The sequence below is a fragment of the Leuciscus leuciscus genome (assembly GCF_965113295.1).
Source record: "Leuciscus leuciscus genome assembly, chromosome: 23".
NCBI lineage: Eukaryota > Metazoa > Chordata > Actinopteri > Cypriniformes > Leuciscidae > Leuciscus > Leuciscus leuciscus.
The window spans coordinates 18,760,005-18,780,674 of NC_138747.1; the positions used below are offsets into that span (position 1 = coordinate 18,760,005).

The 20,670-nt window shown below is 37.5% G+C and overlaps 1 protein-coding gene across 2 annotated transcripts; it reads right to left on the reverse strand.

Annotated features, from left to right (window-relative positions):
- Positions 1-784: 784 nt before the first annotated feature.
- Positions 785-19,464, reverse strand: socs7 (suppressor of cytokine signaling 7). Of its 2 annotated transcripts, XM_082156234.1 has the most exons (10): positions 17,639-19,464; positions 15,767-15,831; positions 15,408-15,512; positions 11,688-11,819; positions 7,832-7,977; positions 7,441-7,609; positions 4,746-4,874; positions 2,128-2,263; positions 1,422-1,562; positions 785-1,319 (listed from the first exon to the last, which is right to left on the reverse strand). In XM_082156234.1, the coding sequence occupies exons 1-9, from the start codon at positions 18,985-18,987 to the stop codon at positions 1,442-1,444; spliced, it is 2,352 nt and encodes a 783-aa protein (XP_082012360.1). In that variant the 5' UTR covers positions 18,988-19,464; the 3' UTR covers positions 785-1,319; positions 1,422-1,441. The 2 variants fall into 2 exon arrangements, with proteins under 2 accessions (XP_082012360.1, XP_082012361.1); XM_082156235.1 differs by lacking the exon at positions 11,688-11,819 and having other exon boundaries at positions 17,639-19,457.
- Between the last annotated feature and the right edge of the window lie 1,206 nt (positions 19,465-20,670).

Sequence of the window (20,670 nt, forward strand, 5' to 3'; positions counted from 1 at the left end):
GGAAATATCTGGGTGTGTACCTACTTTTCCATGTGTTGGGGACAAATTTGTGCCCAAAATTGAGCTAAATCTGCCTTTTGGGGAAGTCCTCATTTATAAAAACGGCATGTTATAGTATTTATAACCAGCTGCATATAAAAACAATAGAAATCTATGTAACACCCTCATTTAGATAGTTAAGAAAACATGTGTGTGTGTGGGCTGGTAAACCCTACATTATGGGGACAAAATGTCCCCACAAAGTTGGCTAAATCCATGTTTTGGTCCCCATGAGGAAAACAGCTTATAAATGTGATGTTTTTTGAAAATTTAAAAATGCAGAAAGTTTTCTGTGATGGGTAGGCTTAGGGGTAGGGTTAATGTAAGGGGGATCTCATATACAGTTTGTACAGTATGAAAATTATTATGTCTATGGAAAGTCCTCATAAAACATGAAAATACAACATGTGTATATCCCCAGCTAAAATTTTAGGATAACATCCCTCCGAAAAAAATAACTGGTGTTTCCATTATATAATGATGGTAGCAAATTGGTAATACCATGGAACTGAAAGATTATCATAGTCATATACAATGCTATTAATACAGAACACCATGCTAATTCACCATGGAATGAATTGAAATTGAAATCACCATGATAGTACCTGCCAAAATCAAACAAACAAACAAGCACATTGTAACTCATAGAGATCTGCAAGGAAAAACAGATGCATCCAATAGAGAGACCAACTTAAATTCAAGCAATTATAATCCTTAATCATAAATAATGTGAAAAAGTCAACCACCTTATTTTCAAGTTTACTTTGTCTTTACTCAAAATACAGTTCATGTGGCCTGATCAGACTGAAGGAGTTACAATCAGGGAAAGGACAAATAAAGGGGTCACACACTCCACCCAGGGGCAGGGGCCTGATGAGGAAAGCAAGAAGAACCAAACAGAGACGGATTCACAAACAGGCCAGTTTAAAAACTCCAGTGTAATATAACCTACAGATGAAGGCTTTTGCTAGTACCCCAAGTCAAATGTCCTTGTTCGTTTTTTTGTTTAACTTATTATTTTTTTAAGTCCACTGTTTGCTGTCCAGTGTCCTTTCAAGTCCTTTGTCTATCATGTCAGTCTCTGGATTTATTTGCCTGCTCAACATAGACAGTATTCCAGCACTCCTCTGTACTCCCTCTGTCCGCGTATTGGTCAAGAGGAGGGGCCAGTCGGCTGATGTTCATTGGCTTCTGCTGGAAGACTGGCAGGGAGTTGGAGCAGAGTTGTGCACCAGGAAGTGTCCATGTGCTGTTCCATCTATTACCCACACACAGAAATCCTAAAAAAGAACCCATTTATGTTTCGTTAATTTAATACGTTGGCTACAGGGCATTGAGTGCAACATACTATATGTAGAATAATCATTGCTGCAAGTACTTACAGTGAAAAGGAGCGTTCTGGCTATGTTTCAGACTCGGCTTCCTGTTCCACACCTGCTGCCTGGCGCATGCCTTTGATTGACAGGTACATTTCTTCCTCTGGATCATAGTAATAGAACTTCCTCAAGTAGACAATGAGCGGTCTAAGATAGGAAAAATAGGAAAGTTAGTATTTATAGACACTTTGTATGCAAATTTTTTTTTGCCTTTAAATTGCTAAGCAATTTTATTTCAATAATACATAATAACAGTGGGTAGACCTATGTGATACACCCATAACCTCTGAACATAACCATTCTAGCTCAAATAAATGCTGTTCTTTTAAATTTTCTATTCATCATAGACTCCTGGGGAAAAAAATGTCTTATGGTTTCCACAAAAAATTAAACAGTTTTTAACATCAGTGATTTGGAATGATTTCTGAAGGATCATGTGACACTGAAGACTGGAGTAATGATGCTGAAAATTCAGCTTTGGCATCACAGGTATAAATACATATATATATTTTTTTTTATTATGCTATTTTAAACTATAATCATATTTCACAATATTACAGTCTTTACTGTATTTTAATTTTAAAAAAAATGTGCAGCCTTGGTGAGCACACAAGACTTCTTTCAAAAATATGTTACAGACCTAAAATTTTAGAATTATAGTGTATCAGAAATCTAAATGGGCAAAAAAAAGTAAAGTGTGAGTGAGTCATACTTGGGGAGGGGCAGCTCCTGGATGTGGTCTATGCGGACGAGTTGTCGGATGCAGAAACGGCACAGATGCTGGAGTGATTTCACATTGCTGAAGCGTGAGACTGGGTAGAGCAGCTGCACGGGGGTCGGGGGCAACCCTGAAACAGACACCAGACGTTTCATTACACTAACCTTTCATTTCTCACACCCTCAAACCTGTTTTTGGTCTTTACGAACAAAATAAACCCTGCTTCTTATTTCTGTGCACATTGTTCCCACAAACACTTCAGACAAAAACCATGGTTGTTTGCTAAAACTATCTCAGATAGTTTTTGCCCCTATTATGCTATTTTAAACAATTTTTTGGTGATGTTTTACAATAGATTTACATGCATCCAAAGTCAAAAAACATTTAATTTTCTCATAATATACATTGCAGAATCACCTCTTTTCTCACAGTGTCTGAAACTGTTCAATAAAGGATCCGTTCTCTTTTTTCCGAGAGCCTACTCTGCTCTGATTGGTCAGATGGCCCAGTCTGTAGTGATTGGTCTATGTGTGTTGGAAACAAAACGCTCAATTTCAGCTCCGGAGGCTTCCTTAGCACTTGTATACACAGTGATGCGAACAGTAACAATGGCGTTGGTTGGATTTTAATTCACCCTTCGGTGGAAGTTTGATTGACAGGCTATCTGACCAATCATAATGCCAAATCTATCATTTTGTCCGACAAGCAAACCAGAATGGAGAGTTAGGGCCATATTTACTAAACAGGGCTAATTAGCATGAGAGGCGGTTGAAACATCATACCTTCTGATGTTCATTCATGTTTATTTTGTGCTATAACTAGTAGGAAGAGATGATCGGTTCACATGCCGCTTGAACTGAGGTGCTACAACGGTCTTTCATGACACATTAAAAACGGTACACAAAATGGTATTTGTTTTAATTTCTTTTAAAAAAGGCCACATTTAAAAGCTGAGACTTTGTTTCATACCAAAAGTAACCTGTTCTGTCTTTTCTGTTGGCGAGATGTCAGCGTTCTCTTTGCTCCGGAATGTACTTTTTTTTACTGCGCGAGAACATGATGTGTGGCATGAGAGCGCCATGGCTTGTAGCAAAAGTAACTAAGGGGGGCGGGTCTTTGCATAGGGTCGATTCCGTCGCGAGTCCTCTTGCTTTGGAAGTGCATGCAAAGTGGATTCGCAGCGCAGGAAACTGCATCCTCTTGACAACACGACATAATGCTACAACATGTTGTTTCTCAGCTACAACTACAGTGTTTGAGGGTGGCTAAACGTACTATGTAGACCAGGGGTCTACAACACGTTGCTCGCGAGCTACCAGTAGCTCGTGGCCTGATTGGAGGTAGCTCGCCAAGGGCCGTTCACATATCGCGTCTTTTGCGCGCTCAAGTTCGTTATTTCAAATAATTGAAGCGACGCGCTCATTTTTTCCAGGTGCAGCGAGTCAACATGAAGGATGGGGGTGCACCCAAACACTACGGGTGTTTTTTTTCTTCTCCGTAAATAAATATTTTTTTCGGCGGTGGAAATCCATTAGCTACTAAAACTTTGTTGTTGTGGAGAGCACAGTGCATGGTTGCATAGCAACGACAGACGCCACGGGAAAATCGGACCGAATTTTACTATTAATAATAAAAGATAAGCTAATGTGCATTGTAAATGTCAGTAATTTATCTTTTTTGACTCAATCTTTTTATAAAACTGATTTAAAGGCTGAAATATGCGAGGTTTATCTTTTTATAAAAACTTTTTTGTCAAAACTTTATTTGAACTTGTACATGTTAGTAGATAACATGTTGCAAGACACTCCTTTAAAATCTGGCCATCATTTTTAATGTTATTATTTTAATGTTTATGTAAACAAAAAGTGCATATTGATGCTAATTTTATTTGTTATTTGCTGGTTTTCGACATAAAACTTGGTGAATTGATTTCATTGTGTAGTATTAGTACTTTTTGAACAGTATTCTGTATAATCATGAAATTAAATTTTCATGCCATTTCATCTCTAGTTATCATGCAATATAAAATCAACTATAATTATGTGTTTTTACAGTATAATATGCTTTTTTTTTATCTCTGATTCTGTTCTTTTCTCTGACATTTAAGGGTGACATATAGGCCAACAAAAACTCTTTTAGGTCTAAAACAGTTTGGATAGTTGTTAATATGAGAATTATGAGACATTATTTAAGATATTTAAGTATTGTATTACATGAGTAGCTCTCGGCCACTTTCATTTTTAAAAAGTAGCTCTCAAATGAAAAAAGGTTGGAGACCCCTGATGTAGACATTGTTCGCAGGCAGCCAATAAAGACAAACAGAAGTAAGAAATGTTACAGAAGTGAAACTGGGATTGCTGACGACTCGTTTCAGTAATTCAGAATCGATTCTTTCTTTTAGGAGACAAACTGCTATTTTACACACTATGTGAAAGATAACAGTATAATGGGGCACTTTAATTTAAACAAAGCTGTAAATATAGGATAAAATGAAAATAAACATTTTATGTTAACTGAAATAAGTAGCTAAATAGCTTCAGGCACTTTTTTGTCCCTAACTGTCCCTATTTCATTAATGTCTTGTCATATAAGCAGGATATTTGTAGCCTTACCAGGTACACGTGAACGTAGGAAGTAGAGGAATTTTCCATTTTTAGAGTGCATGATGGCTCGCTCAATGAATTCAACCACAGAATGGCAGCGGTCCTCAAATTTAGGGTGGCACCATAAACTGAAGGTTCCTGAAGAGTTAAAGGCAATTTTAAGGAAAAGATACACTGAAAAAAACAAAGAAGATATTTTGTCACAGCAAAATGTATATAATTTCTCAAATTATATTTATAACTCTTTGATTTACTATTAATAAAAAAATATTTTTATTTTTCAAAGACAAAAACATTCATTACAAAGTAAAAAGATTATTTATTAAAAAAGGCCATACCAATTAATTTTTATTAGAAATAAGCCAGATATACATAGTATGTATATATATATATTGCTTTTTACAACTTTACAACTTTCATTATAAACAAAAGCTAAATATGAAAGTAGAATTTCACTTTGGATAATACTAAAACATTTTGTTAGTCAATGTTTAATTTAGTTTACTTACTATAAACAAATACAACTTCGAAAGACTCTAATGTTTACCATGATGTCTAAAATAATTATGCATCATATTATTGTGTACTAACAACACAAAAAAAAAACACATAACAGAAATCGATACCAAAACCAGAAGGTAGCCAACACTCTGGTGTTGAGTGTAAAAACTATTTAAACAAAATTGTTTCTATATTTTTTTTTCTATGGGGAGTGTTATTTGCTTTTAGACAAACTAAACAAAACAGGTTTAAATTGGAAACCATCATTTTCGATTAGACCAATATAAAAAAGCTAGTGCTGTCAAACCGATGAATCGATTCTAAAATAAAAGTTTGTGTTTATATAATATTATTATTATATATATTATTATATATATTATATACATGTGTGCACACTGTATTATATAAACACAAACTTTTATTTTAGAATCGATTAATCACATTTAATTGATTTGACAGCACTAAAAATGTACTTTAATAAATGACACTCATTTAAAAAATTTAATTAGGAACGCAGGAAATTAAATGGGGTTGTGAAAACATTTAATGACTATCGATTCGATTTTTACTGTCCCACTGTCATTCTGCAAGTGATGAAATGTAATATGTTTCTTCAGACGGTGTAGTCAACAATGACCTTTTAATCGGACTCTGAGGATGTGGTTTAGATTGGAAAAAAAGGAAGGAAAAGTTGGCTACCACAGCTCAAAAAATTTAAAAATATCACTACAGGTGACGTTTCAAGCCCAGCGGCTCTTCATCAGATTGGGTTTGCAAACATAGGATTTCATGTGTTTTTTGGCTACACATTCGAGAATGATATGCCAAAAAGGAGTATGTGTGAGTTTATGGATATGTGTTATATAAGGGGTGTAACGGTACATTTATTTGTTCTAAACGGTCACGGTATGGACGTTCGGACCATACAGTCAGTCACAGACCATCCACACTCCAATCCAGAAGGGGGCGCGCGCAGTAATGCAACGCTGTTTGCTAACCGCCACAACAGGAAAAAGAGCTGAAGAAGAAGAGACGGTCTATGCACCAACCCAAAACAAGAGTTCACATGGCACTCAAGAGCTTGCTAGTAGCTTATACGCTGAGTTTCGATACATTTTTGGACGCGCTCCACAAACTTCACGAAAAGGAAACCAGGACGGCAGAAAGCGAAAGTTCGCTTTCTTTAGTTTACAAAAGCACAATGTTTTGTTTTTATTGTGAGTGTACACAAATAAAAATAGACAGTTTTGAATGATGTACTCCTCTCATCTGTATGACCCTAAATGACTGAATATTCCCCTGTTGTAATGAGACAAGATCATTTGGCATTGTGCCGATTTGTGTCGTTGAAGTCTCACTTACTGTCCAGTGATGAAATATGCATGTCCTGGAAATGAAAAGCCTCAGGTGGCGCTTAACTCGCTGTCTCCTCGTAAAAAGGTGAAGTAGGCTCTTTTTTTCCTTCGTGATTTCTTGAAAAAGCGTAATATTGAACTTTTTGCATCTGCCATTGTCACAGCATGTTATTGAACTCTCGCACACTAAGAAATCTAATCTTTTAGTTTCATTATTCTATTTATTTTGTACTTTTAGAACACAAGAGATGCTTTACAGTTTTGTAGCTAACCCAATACCTTTTGTTTTATCACTTTCTCTAAATCTCTTATTTCAGCATCCAAATTGATCATTTTTTGTTTAAATTTATTAAATTTAGAGCTGGTATAGCTAATCATTTGGCCCCTGATAAATGCCTTAAAGGCTTCCCACCTAATAATTGCAGAAGTCTGCAGATTTTGCAACCATCTATGATTTAGGCGCCAGTTAGGGGAGCCTTTATGTAATTTTGAATCTATATATAATAGTGACGTGGGGGAGTGATCTAACCCAATACCTTTTGTTGTTTTTTATCAGCCCTACAAAAAAATATGACCTATGTAAGAGTGCATTCTGTTTACTACTTAGTGCTTAATAATACATTAAAAGAGGCTGTACTGTACCAACTAGGGGACTAAATGCCGCTAGGTGGAACAAACTGAAATTTGCACTACTGTCTGTTCAAAATAAATGAAAAGAGCATTGGGGATTTGTTGCTTTTTCCTGTTGTACCGAACTCGTATCGAACCGTGACCCAAAAAACCGAGGTACGTACCGAAACGTGACTTCTGTGTACCGTTACACCCCTAGTATATATGTGTGTGTTTACCTCTGTAGTGCTCCATACGCGTGTGGTGTGTGACTCCCTGTGAGCGAAAACTGAGGCTGAGGATGTATCGTGGGTCTGAACTGTCCCGCACCAAAAACGAGCCATCTGGCTTCCCTCTTAGCTTCATTTCAGCATCCTCCCAGTTCATCGGCCCCCAATACCAGCCACACTGCAGACACACAAACACACACTGACCATCCAACAGTGCTAAAAAAAAGCTGCTTATAGAGAAAACATGCAAAACCCGCTAAATTATATGGACAACCACAGGAAGCCACAGATTTCATAGTTAAAAAGGTCTGCCGATAAACATGCTCAATGATATTACAATCATGTGACTGGAAATTTCCAGTTGTTTCTTGACTTTACATCAACTGCTTTTGTCTCTCACCCGCTCCAGCTCTCTCAGGCTGGCCGTGAAGCTGCTGGAATCGGCTCCTCTCAATGGACACATGATCGGAGCCGGGGCCACTCTGGCAGGAGCCGCAGTGTCCATCGGTGACGCTGCCGAATGAGGAAGTGCTCGGAAGAAAGCATCTGAGACACAAATAGAGCATTTTTTGAATACACCAGCAAATTTTGAGTTCTGATCATCCTAGCTCTGAACTAGACTAGTAACCCATTCAACTAAATGACTACTTATACTTTTTCTTTGGTGTATATCGTGTCTTGACAAATAACAAATATACACTACTAAAGACAAAAGTTTGTCACTATGCTGATCTGCTGCTCAAGATTATTTTTTTATTATTTTCAATGTTGAAAAACAGCGTTTTCACCTTTTTTTCAAAATTATTTGATGAATAGAAAGTTCAAAAGAACAGCACTCTATATAATATTTTTAACATTATGAATGTCTTTACTGTAACTTTTGATCAATTTCATGGATTTCATGAATAAAAGTGTTTTAAACTGACCATAAACTTTTGAACAGTAGTATAAGTTGATAAATAACAGTTTCAATCATTTTAGTTTAAAATGCAGTCTAAAATTGTGTCCATTTTGTCAAGTTTTTAACATCTAGTCCTGCGGTATGAAAGTCCTATCAGTGTTATAATTGTAAATTGTTAAAAGTACAAACATCCCAAGTTAATAATATGAGGTTATTAAAATTGTTGTATATAACAATCAGACAAGAATGAAACAAAATATGTTATTTGTTAATATGTAATTTAAAATATGTCTAAATGAATTCGGATGAGACAAGGGCTAGTTGTCACATTTTATTTACGCCAGCGAATATTCATCAGTGCAGGTTTATTTCTGTATCAGCACAAACTTTAAAAGTATTGGATACAAAAATGAAATATTTTCACCATTATTGTCAATGAAAAAGATACAATTCACTGAACACACATTGACCTATTGACAGCTAGAGCAAAAAAAAAGTTGTTTTGAAACAGAATTTACAGAAATTCTTCTAATTTCCCTAGTGAAAAAAACCTCAACCAAAATGTATTTCGAATATATTTATTTCATTCTTAGTATACTACAAATCCACTAACATATTTACTGTGATATCGCTTGAGACTTTTTGGAGTACTTCTTTATTGCTGTTACATCCTTGCTTTGTTAATGTTTTTTTCTTTCCCCGAGTCTTTCACTTTTACTTTCACTTTCTTAGTTACGTTCTATTGGCCCACGCCGCTCACCTGGTCGCAATGTTCCTGTGACGTCATTGACCGGCTCTCCAATCAGATCAGTGCACCGTGGTATAAAAGTGGAGAGGAGATAACACTAGCAAGGCCCTATAGAAACTTTGAAACTATGTTCTGTGACAGCACTATATTCTGTGTATAGTGAATTTGTGTATCCAATGCCGTGTGTTTATTAATTGTATGTAACTGGCTTGTGTTCTGTTTCATCTCCATTGGTTCTACCTCTTTTATTGCAGGTAAGGAGGACAGGTAAGGAGGTCGCGCGACATACATTGTGGACACACTTTGTATTAGATACACTAGTTTAGGGACGAGTTCCACCTGTTGTATTTTGCGTTTGGGTAGTTAGTGTAGGTAAGGTAGTGTAGGTAAGGTAGTGTGTCGGAGGACACGAAGACTTTTCATTTCATTACTTTCTTTTGACAGTTAGGTTAGAGATTGGGCCGCAAGTTAGCTTGGTTTTGTTTGTGTTTATTTCTTTGATTTGGAAGCCGCCCGTATTCCTTCTCCAATTCTCCCTATTTTTCTTATTTTTGTAAGTGCCTGTTTGTCATCTGTATTTTTCCTATTTTCCCATACTGTGTATATGTATAGGTGGGTTTTAGTCTTGTTTAAAGCTACCTCCTATTGTAAATATTTCTACTCATGATATATATATATATATATATATATATATCACCTTTTTGTAAATAGATTGTAAATTATTTGCCTTTACTCCTCACCTAGTTATGTTGTGTATCTTCAAATGTATGTTTCTCCCAAATTAATGTTACTCCCCTATACCCCTTGACTGACCATCTCAGGGGTCGTAACAATTGCACAATGCACATGTATTAATATTAAGCATAACATGTGTTTTAGTATCACTATTAGTAAGGATAGTATGATCTCTGTATAACATCAGTCTTTAAATGCAAGATATTTAAAGTGTACTTGCAATAGTTCCACTTTAGCACAATCAAATATACTGAAGTATATCTTTAGTTGGACCTCAGCACTATTTCTGGATAACTAAAGTGCAAAATAAGTTGTTCCAATTTAGCAGACCAATTTAGGATATCAAAAGTACAATTGCAGGGTATTTATATTAAGTACATAAATATGTAACTGTATTTGTAGTATACTTAGCATAAAACCAAACACACAACTTCCCTCAGTGAGGACACATCTTTCACAAGCTATGCTTTCATCCACATATTTAATGAGCATTTTGGGATAAAATGCATAAAAAAATAATAAAAAAACGCTGGACGGAAACGTCAATATGCGCATACATTCTAAAAATGCACATAAAAAACGTATGTGGTCAATTGAGGCAGATACATTTTTTATCCGATAAGAAGACATGCGCATAAACTACGATGCAAACATATTTACCGAATGTGCGCAACAAATTCCCTTGATGCGCAACAAAAAAACTCTTCTGACTTCTTCTCAACAGTGGATGCGGTTGATAACTGGACTAACCAGTGGACCAATTACAGTGCACAACATCTCAAATTTTGGTTTGATCACTCTGAAATGCACACAAAAAAAAAAAAGGTTCTTCAGCGGTTCTTCAGGGGTTCTTTGCGGTGGTTAAGGTGCTATATGGCACCTCTTATGGTTCTACATAGCACCATTTGACAAAGGTAGGTGCTATATGGCACTTAAAGTGGTTCCCCTATGATTACAAGCCAATGAACCACTTTTAGTGCTATTTAGCACCATTTTTGTTTAGAGTGTGCCTGAGCCAAAGTCTGTCATCAGATAAATTTGGTATAATGACCTCCTAGAAGCGTCACACATGATTGTGTTCCCAAACACCATACATCTGAACGCAGATAACATGACAGCATTTATGGTTAAGGTTTCGTCTGCGCGCTCTGAGACGCAAGTCATTTATGATGTAGAAAAAGAACTAGTGGCTTCCTGAATTGCAGCAACTTTTACTAAAGAAATGTTGCGCTAATTTCCCAGGAAGGGATCATTTTGTTCTCTGGAACACAAGGGATTGGAAATATTCCAATTTTGCACATAAGTCAAATTCGCAACTTTGGATGGAAACATAGCTAGTGGTGAAATGTCATATCAACTACATATAAAAATGTGTACATGCTGTTATAGATAATAAAGTTATCAAAATCTTTAATATTACCATCAACCTTTATATTTTATACAAAAGTTATATATGAGTTCTTCAGCAAATTAACTACAAAGTTTGAACTCTACTGTATGGCACCATCACGCTCACACTTCCTCTCTTTATAAACGCACATTAGTCACACTGCCTTCTTCCTCCAAACTGAGAAAGGAACTGAGAAACGAAACCACGCGGTCAACCAAAGCCTTTGTTTGACAAAACGATACATGCGGCAGATGGCATGTATTGTCTTTGCCTTTTGTCTTTTCACAAGAAACATCACAGATTACATTCACACTTTATTCCATTTCCCTTTATGTTCGATGGAATAAAGTTGCTTCTGAGGGCGGAGAATGAGCCGGTTCGCAGAAAGGGAAGGGGATGTTGGAGTCTGCTCTCAGAACCAGAAAGGTGCCCTGAAACACCCTTAAACACACACCGCCCCCTCCACTTCACCCAAGTCTTACCATTGAGGCTGAGACTATGCTGGATGGTGGCGTGGAGAGGGGGAGGAGGAGGTAGAGGCAGAGGGAGAGACTGCAGGGACGCCCCCATTACACTCACTAGGAAAGGCCCAGGCTGCGGCCCACCTATATCGTCTGGAAGAGAGCAGGAGGGAGGGTTCAGAGCCAGGAGAATAAGGAGATGTCACAGAAAAAGCAATGGAAGCGTAGAGAAGGTTAAAGTCTATTAGAATGAGACAGGAGCCTGGGGCGATGAAGAGGAATCAGAACATGACTAAAATCAGCCCTAACACCATTCAGCTTTAGAGCAAAAGGAACATCAACAATATTCTTGCATATATATTCTTGCAAAATTCAGCTAGATTTCAGAAGATTTTGATTAGACTAACATTAATATTACATGCAATGACCTGTGATTTATGTATGAATAATGTAGTTTTGCCTGTGTGAACCATAAAGGAGCAAGACAAATCCTGCAATTATGTTTCAATATCTGATCCTCTTATAGCACTTGAAAACTAAGACACCGTGACAGGAAGCATATGACATGAGGAACTGCAGCATGGGTAAATCCACACACTTGTATGTGCATTCAGTCACATACTCACGACACTGGAACATTTTGTTTTTTTCTACTTTAAAGGAACATTGCGGGTTTAATAAAGTGTTTCATTGAGATACTATTCTAGTTTTTAGTCATATTTTGAATTAGATTTTCTTTTTATATTTTCGGTTTTCATTGTACTAACTTTGTTAAACTAAATGAAAATGAGTAATGTTGTAAATAAAATAAGTGTACGTCTTTTAATATTTTATTTTATTTCAACAAAAGTTATATTTTTTATGGCTTTAGTTTTAGTTAACTCTATGATAACACTGGTTAAAAACAATCTTATTTAACAGCATTTGTGACAATGTCGATTATCACAAAGATTTATTTTTAATTTATTCCCTACTTTTTTTTTTTAAATAATGGGTTACAGTGAGGCTTTTACTATGGAATTGAATGTGGCCAATCCGTACAAGTTAAACTTATTGTTTCAATAGTAAATAATAATAATATTTGAAAACAATAAGAGTGTTAACATGATTGTAGTGGAAAAATCACTTTTACCTACAGTGTAAAGTTATATCCAATTTTTAGTAACTCTAAAACATCTGTAAATTAAATGTAAAAATTATTTAAATAGCATCACAGCTCAAAAACACATAGGTTTAAACAAAATAATTAATGTAAGTGATTGTTATAAAGTTGTAAGCTTCAAAATTCTACTTTTAAATACTCCAAAAATGGTCTCTATTCATTTGCGTAAATATCTAATTGTATCCTTCATGTTTCTTTCTTTTTTCAATAAACAAGTCAAATTAGATTGTTATGCTAATCAACATCATGCCACAAATGCTATACATTGAGCTTAAAGGGATAGTTTACTTAAAAATGGAAATTCTGTTATCATTTACTCACCCTCAAGTTGTTTCAAACCTGTATGAAGTCTTCTGCTGAACACAAAAGAAGATATTTTGAAGAATGTGGGTAACCAAACAGTTGATGAACCCCATTGACTTCCATAGTATTTTTTTTTTCCTACTATGGAAGTCAATGGGGTTCATCAACTGTCTAACTACCGACATTCTTCAAAATATCTTCTTCTGTGTTCAGCAGAAGAGAGAAATTCATACAGGTTTGAAACAACTTGAGGATGAGTAAAGGATGACAGAATTTTTACTTTTAAGTGAACTATTCCTTTAACTACTGAACCCAGAATATTCATACCTCTACTCTCAACCTAAACATACTTCAAACAAAAATCAACTTCAAACACAACGACTGAATAATCCCACATACCTAATCATCTTTGTTCCCTCATGACAAAGACCGCTTTAGATGTAAAATCTGTCTCTCTAGTATTGAGATTATTTCAAACTTCACACTGAGACCACACTGAGCTGATAAACAGGAAGAAACTGTGGAGTGGTCTCACTTTATTAGAAAAGAAACTGCTCATCTGTGTGACAAATACTGGTAAAGCTTAACCACATGTAGGCTTGCACAATAACTCATTTTAAGTGGCGCTTCTCTGAATTATATGCTTTCAGAATGCAATCAGAGACTCCGGTAACCATGAAATGAAAAGAATGAAGGCCGAATAAAAAAGGGGAAATGAAAGGACAAAGTGAAAAAATAAGCAAGCACGTTGACGTCCTACACGGCATCTTTAACATCCGCCTTGGGTTCGCTCACAGAGGTGAGGTGAAACAGATCATCTTTTAAAACTGCAGTGACATAATCTCAAAATTCTTTTCTGAAAACTTGTGTTTGGATTTTGAGGGGAGGTACTTTGATATTTTACTTTAAAATGTCAAAAAAAGTTATAAAAAAAATACATCAAGCTCCTATATTATCAGATCATTATTTCCTTTTAAAGGCAAATTTTAGGAATATTTGATTGACAGGTGAGTAGGCAGTTCTTTGATGTTGTCTGAGACCAACAATGAAGTTGTGAGTATAGGGTCTTTCGCACCGGGTAGTTCTAGGAACTGGTGGTTCCCCGAGAACTAATGGTTCCCATAGGAACATTTTCCTGGTTGCATCCGCACCGCCAGTAGGACCTCTGAAGTGACGTAAGCCACACTGGTTCTTGTGACTTTTATTTTGACAGCGAGGAGGACCTTTATTTCAGCCCGAGCACTCTCCGTGTTAATTAGTTTACAATCTGTCTAACAGTCCTGTCTAATACATTATTAGATAGAACTGTTATACACAGAAAGACAGTATATGAAAAGTTATTAGCGTGTACTGAGTGGTTGATGTCCAGTGTTGCTAGCTGAGCAGAAACACATAATCATGTTTCGCTTGGTCCCCTCAAAGTTGCATTGGATTTTCTCCTTAGCTTAAAGGTTAAGCGGCCCATCTATCACTGTTTTCAATGTTTGTAGAGTTAGTTTCTGGAATATAGAGGCTATAATCTGTATTTTTTTTCATAGCGTTTTTAAAAATAGCGGGTGCTGGTGTTTCGCGTGCGTTCGGCCAATCCGCGTCCACTAACGTCACGGATAGTTCCTATAGTTCTGGTTTAGACCCTACTCTGAAGTAGGAGCTAAATTGGTACCTCCAAAAGGAGTTCCTAGAACTAAAATCGTTCTTAGTTCCTGCGGTGCGAACACGCCAAATTCCGGGTGCTTCCGCCAAAAGTTCTAGGAACTATGAAAAGCTTCGGTGCGAAAGCCCCTTATAATTACTTCAAAAACAGTGACTTTACCCCCTCGTTGCTGAGAAATATAATGTAGCTGTTCAGTAGCGAAGCTATATTATTAATAAACTGAACTTCCTGTGTGTACAGTGCAATCTAAGTTAGATTATCTAAGATCTCTGTGTGCGAGTGATGTGTGTGTGTGCTTCAATGAAAGCAGCGCATTAATATAGAACAGTGATTTATGACTGTTTTTACTGTGTTTTTCATCAAATAAATTCAGCCTTGGTGAGCATAAGAGACTTCTTTCAAAAATTTCAAACAATCTTACTGACCCCAAACTTTTGAATGTAACCGTAGATAGAGGTGACAGTACAAAGGATGAAGGGAAGATACCCGGGGAGGGATGGGGGAGGTTACTGGAGAAATATTTTAAAAGCATGAAACAGATGGAGATGTGAAAGGTAAGAATGAAGGAAAGCATAAACGAAGGAGATCAAGGGGGTGTGTGAACATCTGTAGTGGGGCTCACCTAGCAGACTGAGGCTCCGCCGAGGGGGAGGTGGAGGAGTGGGAGGGTGAGGGGAGTTCCTTCCTCTCTGAGAGATGTCCACATCCACCAACGACACCGTCTCTCCTGCAACCAGAGCAATAGTACTTAATGACAAGAGCCATAAGAACGACATCAACAACATTTGTTACAATAATGTAGCATCATTCCAAAGATTGGCCTAAAATGAGACTAATCTCATCCAAATCGTGTGCCTGTGTCATTATATTTCCCATGCACTGAGTAAGCTCATTAGTGGCTTGCAAATGTGCCTTCATTTAATGTATTCCAAGGATTCCTTTAGGTTCTAACCCAATATGTTCCCCTAAATCTTCGTTTACCTGTGAAAACGGGAGTAAAAGAGGCCGCAGAGAAGGCACTTTGTGCCCTTGTTAGTCCAGGTTGGCTGCAGAAAGACAATCATCATTTTAATTATTAAAATAAAAAAAGACAACACATTCATTTACATGAATTCTGTATCTCAAAGTTTATCATATCATTATTTATTTATCTACAGTTTATAATGAATTAGAAGTATACATATAAAGTATACATATAATCACACTTGACTCACCTGAGGTTAATTATGACTTTGCAACTATCATATAAAAACAAATCAAAAGTACAACAGGTTTAATGAAATGTGTTTTATGATAGACATTTTATGAGAGATTTAAAAAACATTTACGGAGAATGTGAAGTGTGCAAAAAGTGTCCAATTTCCTGGTTGATTTCGATCTCCATTGTGTGTGAAGTGGGGCTAAATCATTGATTGAAATGTTAAATATTATTGGGATAAAGACTATAGTTGGTTCCATAATGCTGTCTATTTGTAGGTAAACCCAGAATACAATACACCATAGTTCTCTATGCAATTTCCAGTTGTTTTTTAGAAAGAGGTTTATTATTTAATAGTACATCAATGTCTGTTTTTCTACACTCCAAAGAAAATGTGTAAAAATGTTATCTTTAGGGATACAACAGCTTGTTACAATGGTAGTGACCTTAAAGGGACAACTCTACCTTATTTACCCCTATCCTCTATAGATATCCTCTGTAGATATTTCCTTTAAAGGGATAGTTCACCCAAAAATTAAAATTGTCCATCAGTTGAGTCTATCAACTGTTTGGTTACCAACATTCTTCAAAATATCTTATTTTGTGTTCAGAAGAAGAAAGAAATTCATACAGGTTTGTATCACCTTGAGGGTGAGTAAATTATGACAGAATTTATGGGTGACCTATATTAAGTGCTACCCCAGTGACTAGCTGTTGTACCCCTAAAGATACAATTCTTGTAAAAATGTTTTGACAGTGTAGGCTACTCCATAAAACTACATACAGAATTTGAAGGAACCATACGTAGATTACTAACCAGGACTAACGGTTGCACAAAAACTCATGTTCTTGTGAAAGTTGTAGTCATTAGGCTACGTGGCAAGTTGTTATTCACTTTTTAAAGCATTATAATAAGGTTTATTAGTTAACATTAGATAATGTATTTATTAACTGACATGAACTAACAATGAGCAACACATTTGTTGCAGTATTTTGTGTCAGTATCACTAACTTTGTTAGTGTTAGTTAATAAAAATACAGCTGTTCTCATGGTTTGTTCATGTTAGTTCACAGTGCATTAACTAATGTTAACAAATACAACCTCTGATTTTATTAACCTATTAGTAAATGTTGAAATTAATATTAACTAAGATTAATAAATGCTTAAGGATTGTTCATTCTTAGTTCATGTTAGGTAGTTAACTAAGGTTAACTAATGAACCTTATTGTAAAGTGTTATTTAATATTATATAAAAAATATATATATATTTATTATATTTAAAAAGAAGAATTTTTTTTAAAACACAACTGCTTAAAAATCCACTTTTGAGGTATGACAGTGTAGTTTTTATTGTATGAAAACAACCATGAAATTGTCTTCAAATTATGTTAACCTCAGAGCTTTTTGACTAAAATTATTAACTAATCATAAGATGCCATTCTAAAGAAAGAAAGAAAGAAAGAAAGAAAGAAAGAAAGAAAGAAAGAAAGAAAGAAAGAAAGAAAGAAAGAAAGAAAATTCCTGAGGGAGCTCAGGAAAATCATAAATCTTGTTGTCGAATGAAATAGTACAAATTAATAATAAAAGAATACAACAATACAATCATAAAATGTTCAATATTTAATTCCAAGGTTGTTTGGGCAGAAGAACTCACCTGGCTGTGTCTTGTTCCCCACCGCTCGCTCCAGACATGTCCACTAAACTGCCCGCTGAGGATATGGAGAACGTGACTGAAGGTCTCTTGTCCAAAAGGTTGTTAGAGCCACTACAGCTTTTAGTTCTAAAAAGTTTACTCAGGCGTATTTTAAGCGAGCCCTTCCTGGATTTCCCTGGTACTTTCAAAGTCTTCTCTCCTCCGCTGGCCGCGGAAAGATGCGCCCGGGTCGTGTTCCTGTCCGACCGGGCCTTCGGTGTGGACGCCTGGCTGGAGCACGGGGTGTCCTGGCTGGATGCGGCTTGGGATAGAACCTCGGGAGTCAGTTTATCTGTGGTGGGAGCCTGAGGCCTGGTGTTTACAGAGTCTCGCAACAAACAACACGCCGGTGAGCAAAGTCCCCCGGACACCGCCATAGCTTGTCCGGACAGCACCGACGGGAAACATTTGAGCGCAAACGCACCCGGCTCATTGTTTTGGGAATCTGTCTTCTGACAGGCATTGATGCCCAGGCCGTTCACCTCTTCTGACCCGAGGCCCTCCAGAACCAGCAGAGCATCGCTGGTCTCGGTCGGGTCATCTCCCTGCCTGATTCCAGCCGAGCCGAGCATGCTTTGGCACGAGCAGTGCTGCAGCTCGCCGTCCTTCAGTAGGAATTCGGGTACCGGAGCGACTCCCAGCTCGCCGAATTTCCTCGCCAGCTCCAGGACAGGACCCTCAGGCAGAGCCGTCGTGCAGCTCCAGCCCGGCTCTGTCATCGAGCCCGTTTTGTGATCCACCACCGGCGGCCAGTCTTGTTTGTCTGTGATCAAGCGATGCCGGTGACACAGTTCGGCTCCCTCCGTATCCGTAGCAACCGCTGGCAGTTTGAGCTGTGGATGCAGCGTCCATGTAGGCGGATGCTGAGCGTCCACAGCGCCAGACTCCGAAGCGAGTACCGCTTGCTCCTCAAAAGCCCTGCGCTGATCCTCCGATTTGTTCTCGGCAAATCCTTCAGAGTCTCTCGATATGTTTCTGAATACCAACAGCTGAGGCCCCATTCCACCTCGGTGGGTGAGATCGTACCCGTGGGCCTCGGCTGAATGAAGAGGAGGCGGCGGCACAGACAGCGCAGGTCTAGTCGCCATCACTCCCGCGTCAGGTGCCTCCGTTCCGCTGGCCTGCGGAGCTTTGTTCACCGCCGAGATGTGGCCGTGATTCTGCGTGCATTCAAAGTTCCCCTTGATACCCACCGTCAGTCCAGTGCCCGATGACAGATTCCCATTCTCCTCGTCCAAGCGGTCATCCTCGGCCGCGGAGACCAGGCGCATCAAGACAAAATCGGGAGACATATCTTGCGCGTTGTTCATTATTATTCCTCAATATACTGAAGGAATGAGCGATATCAGCGTTTCACATTGCTCCAGTCATGAGATCTCGTTTGTGTGATGATGGTAATCCTCTTGGTAACGTTAGCCCTCTCACTCAGCGCCAGACAATTAGTGCATTTAAACTCTATTTCAATCGCTGCTTCAACATTGCGCACGTCCTCGTCTCATTTCGCGTCCGGCCTTAAAAATCTCCACGGATCTTTGTAGGGTCATACATAACGCTTCGTTTCACGCAATCCTAACGGCGTCTGTGGTCACATTACTGTCGAGGCCCCACCCGCCCGCTCACTTCCGCAAATTCGATGCGTTTCGTGTTTGGTCTTATCGGTGCCATTGCTGTCCACTTGGCTGCAGGCTATGTGCTGTCCCCCTTAGTGACGTGCACCGTGCTGTAATGTTGCTTTCATGTCATTTACCGCGCTGTTGTCTGGAAGATGGCCTTACCAACTGATGTTTATGATGCATCAATTGTAGTGGCATCGCCTTACCGCACGAATTCACCACTAATTAAACTCTCCTTGCAAATCGGTTGCATTATGAGTCAACGATAACTGACTTGCACGATTAGGCTAATCATTTGAATGACTCTCATCCTGATATACAAAACATGAAAATAAAAATAAGGCATGGTGTCAAATAGAAATAGAACCACAGTTATTAATTATATTATGTAGCGTATATAAATGATAACTTATTTAAACTAATAATTTATCATAACATACATTTTTTTTATCAAAAGGGTTTTTATGAATGTACATGGAAATGTTTTACCATTTTAATCTTAAATGGTGCAACAAATATATATTTTTAAAGTACAAACATTTCAATGCATTTTAATTGATAGCCTATGCTATAATAAAAGCGGAAGCAATAATAATTTGAAAAGAAGTAGCATAATTATGTTAGTTCTAGATGGAATATAGCATGTGATTTTCCAAAAGTATTATAGTATCATCTATGACTATGCCTGTACATATTGCAAAATCACTGCGCATGATGTGTATGCCATTTAAAGGCCTATTGAGACAAAATACAGTTATTGTTTACATTCACCCATTGTTCTGTGGTCAAGACTTTAAATTCGAGCTGTATTTGTGAAATGCAATTTCTTTGACCGACCGAATGATGTCGCTATACACAAACAATTTACACATGCCCATAGAGCCCCTTTAAACCTGCTGTTCACAACGAGTTTATGGGTTTTAATACAGTTATGGGTTTACACAAATATCCAAAAGAAAATGTGTTTTCATGGTACTTCATCTGCACATATTGCATGCATTGACAGCATCCTCTCCAATTAAATGCACACAATACTGTGGCACATAGCACACACAAACACAGATCTATCAATACAATAAAAAAAACCAAAAAAAAAAACATTTACACAGTTCAGGTTTTGAGAAGGGTGTGCATGTACATAGACACACACATATGTTTAGGGGCACACACACAGTCACAGCCTCTGCAGTCCTGAGTGGGGGTGGGGCCCCACAGGAATGAGTGTTGAATCTCAGAACCCTGTTGCCATGGCACCAAAACAAGGATTTGCCTGCATTACCTAGTATGACTGGATTTGTCTGAATCATCTCTCACTATCTTACTCACATACACATCTTTGACAGACGTTCATTCATGTATACACATGTGCAACATGCTTTC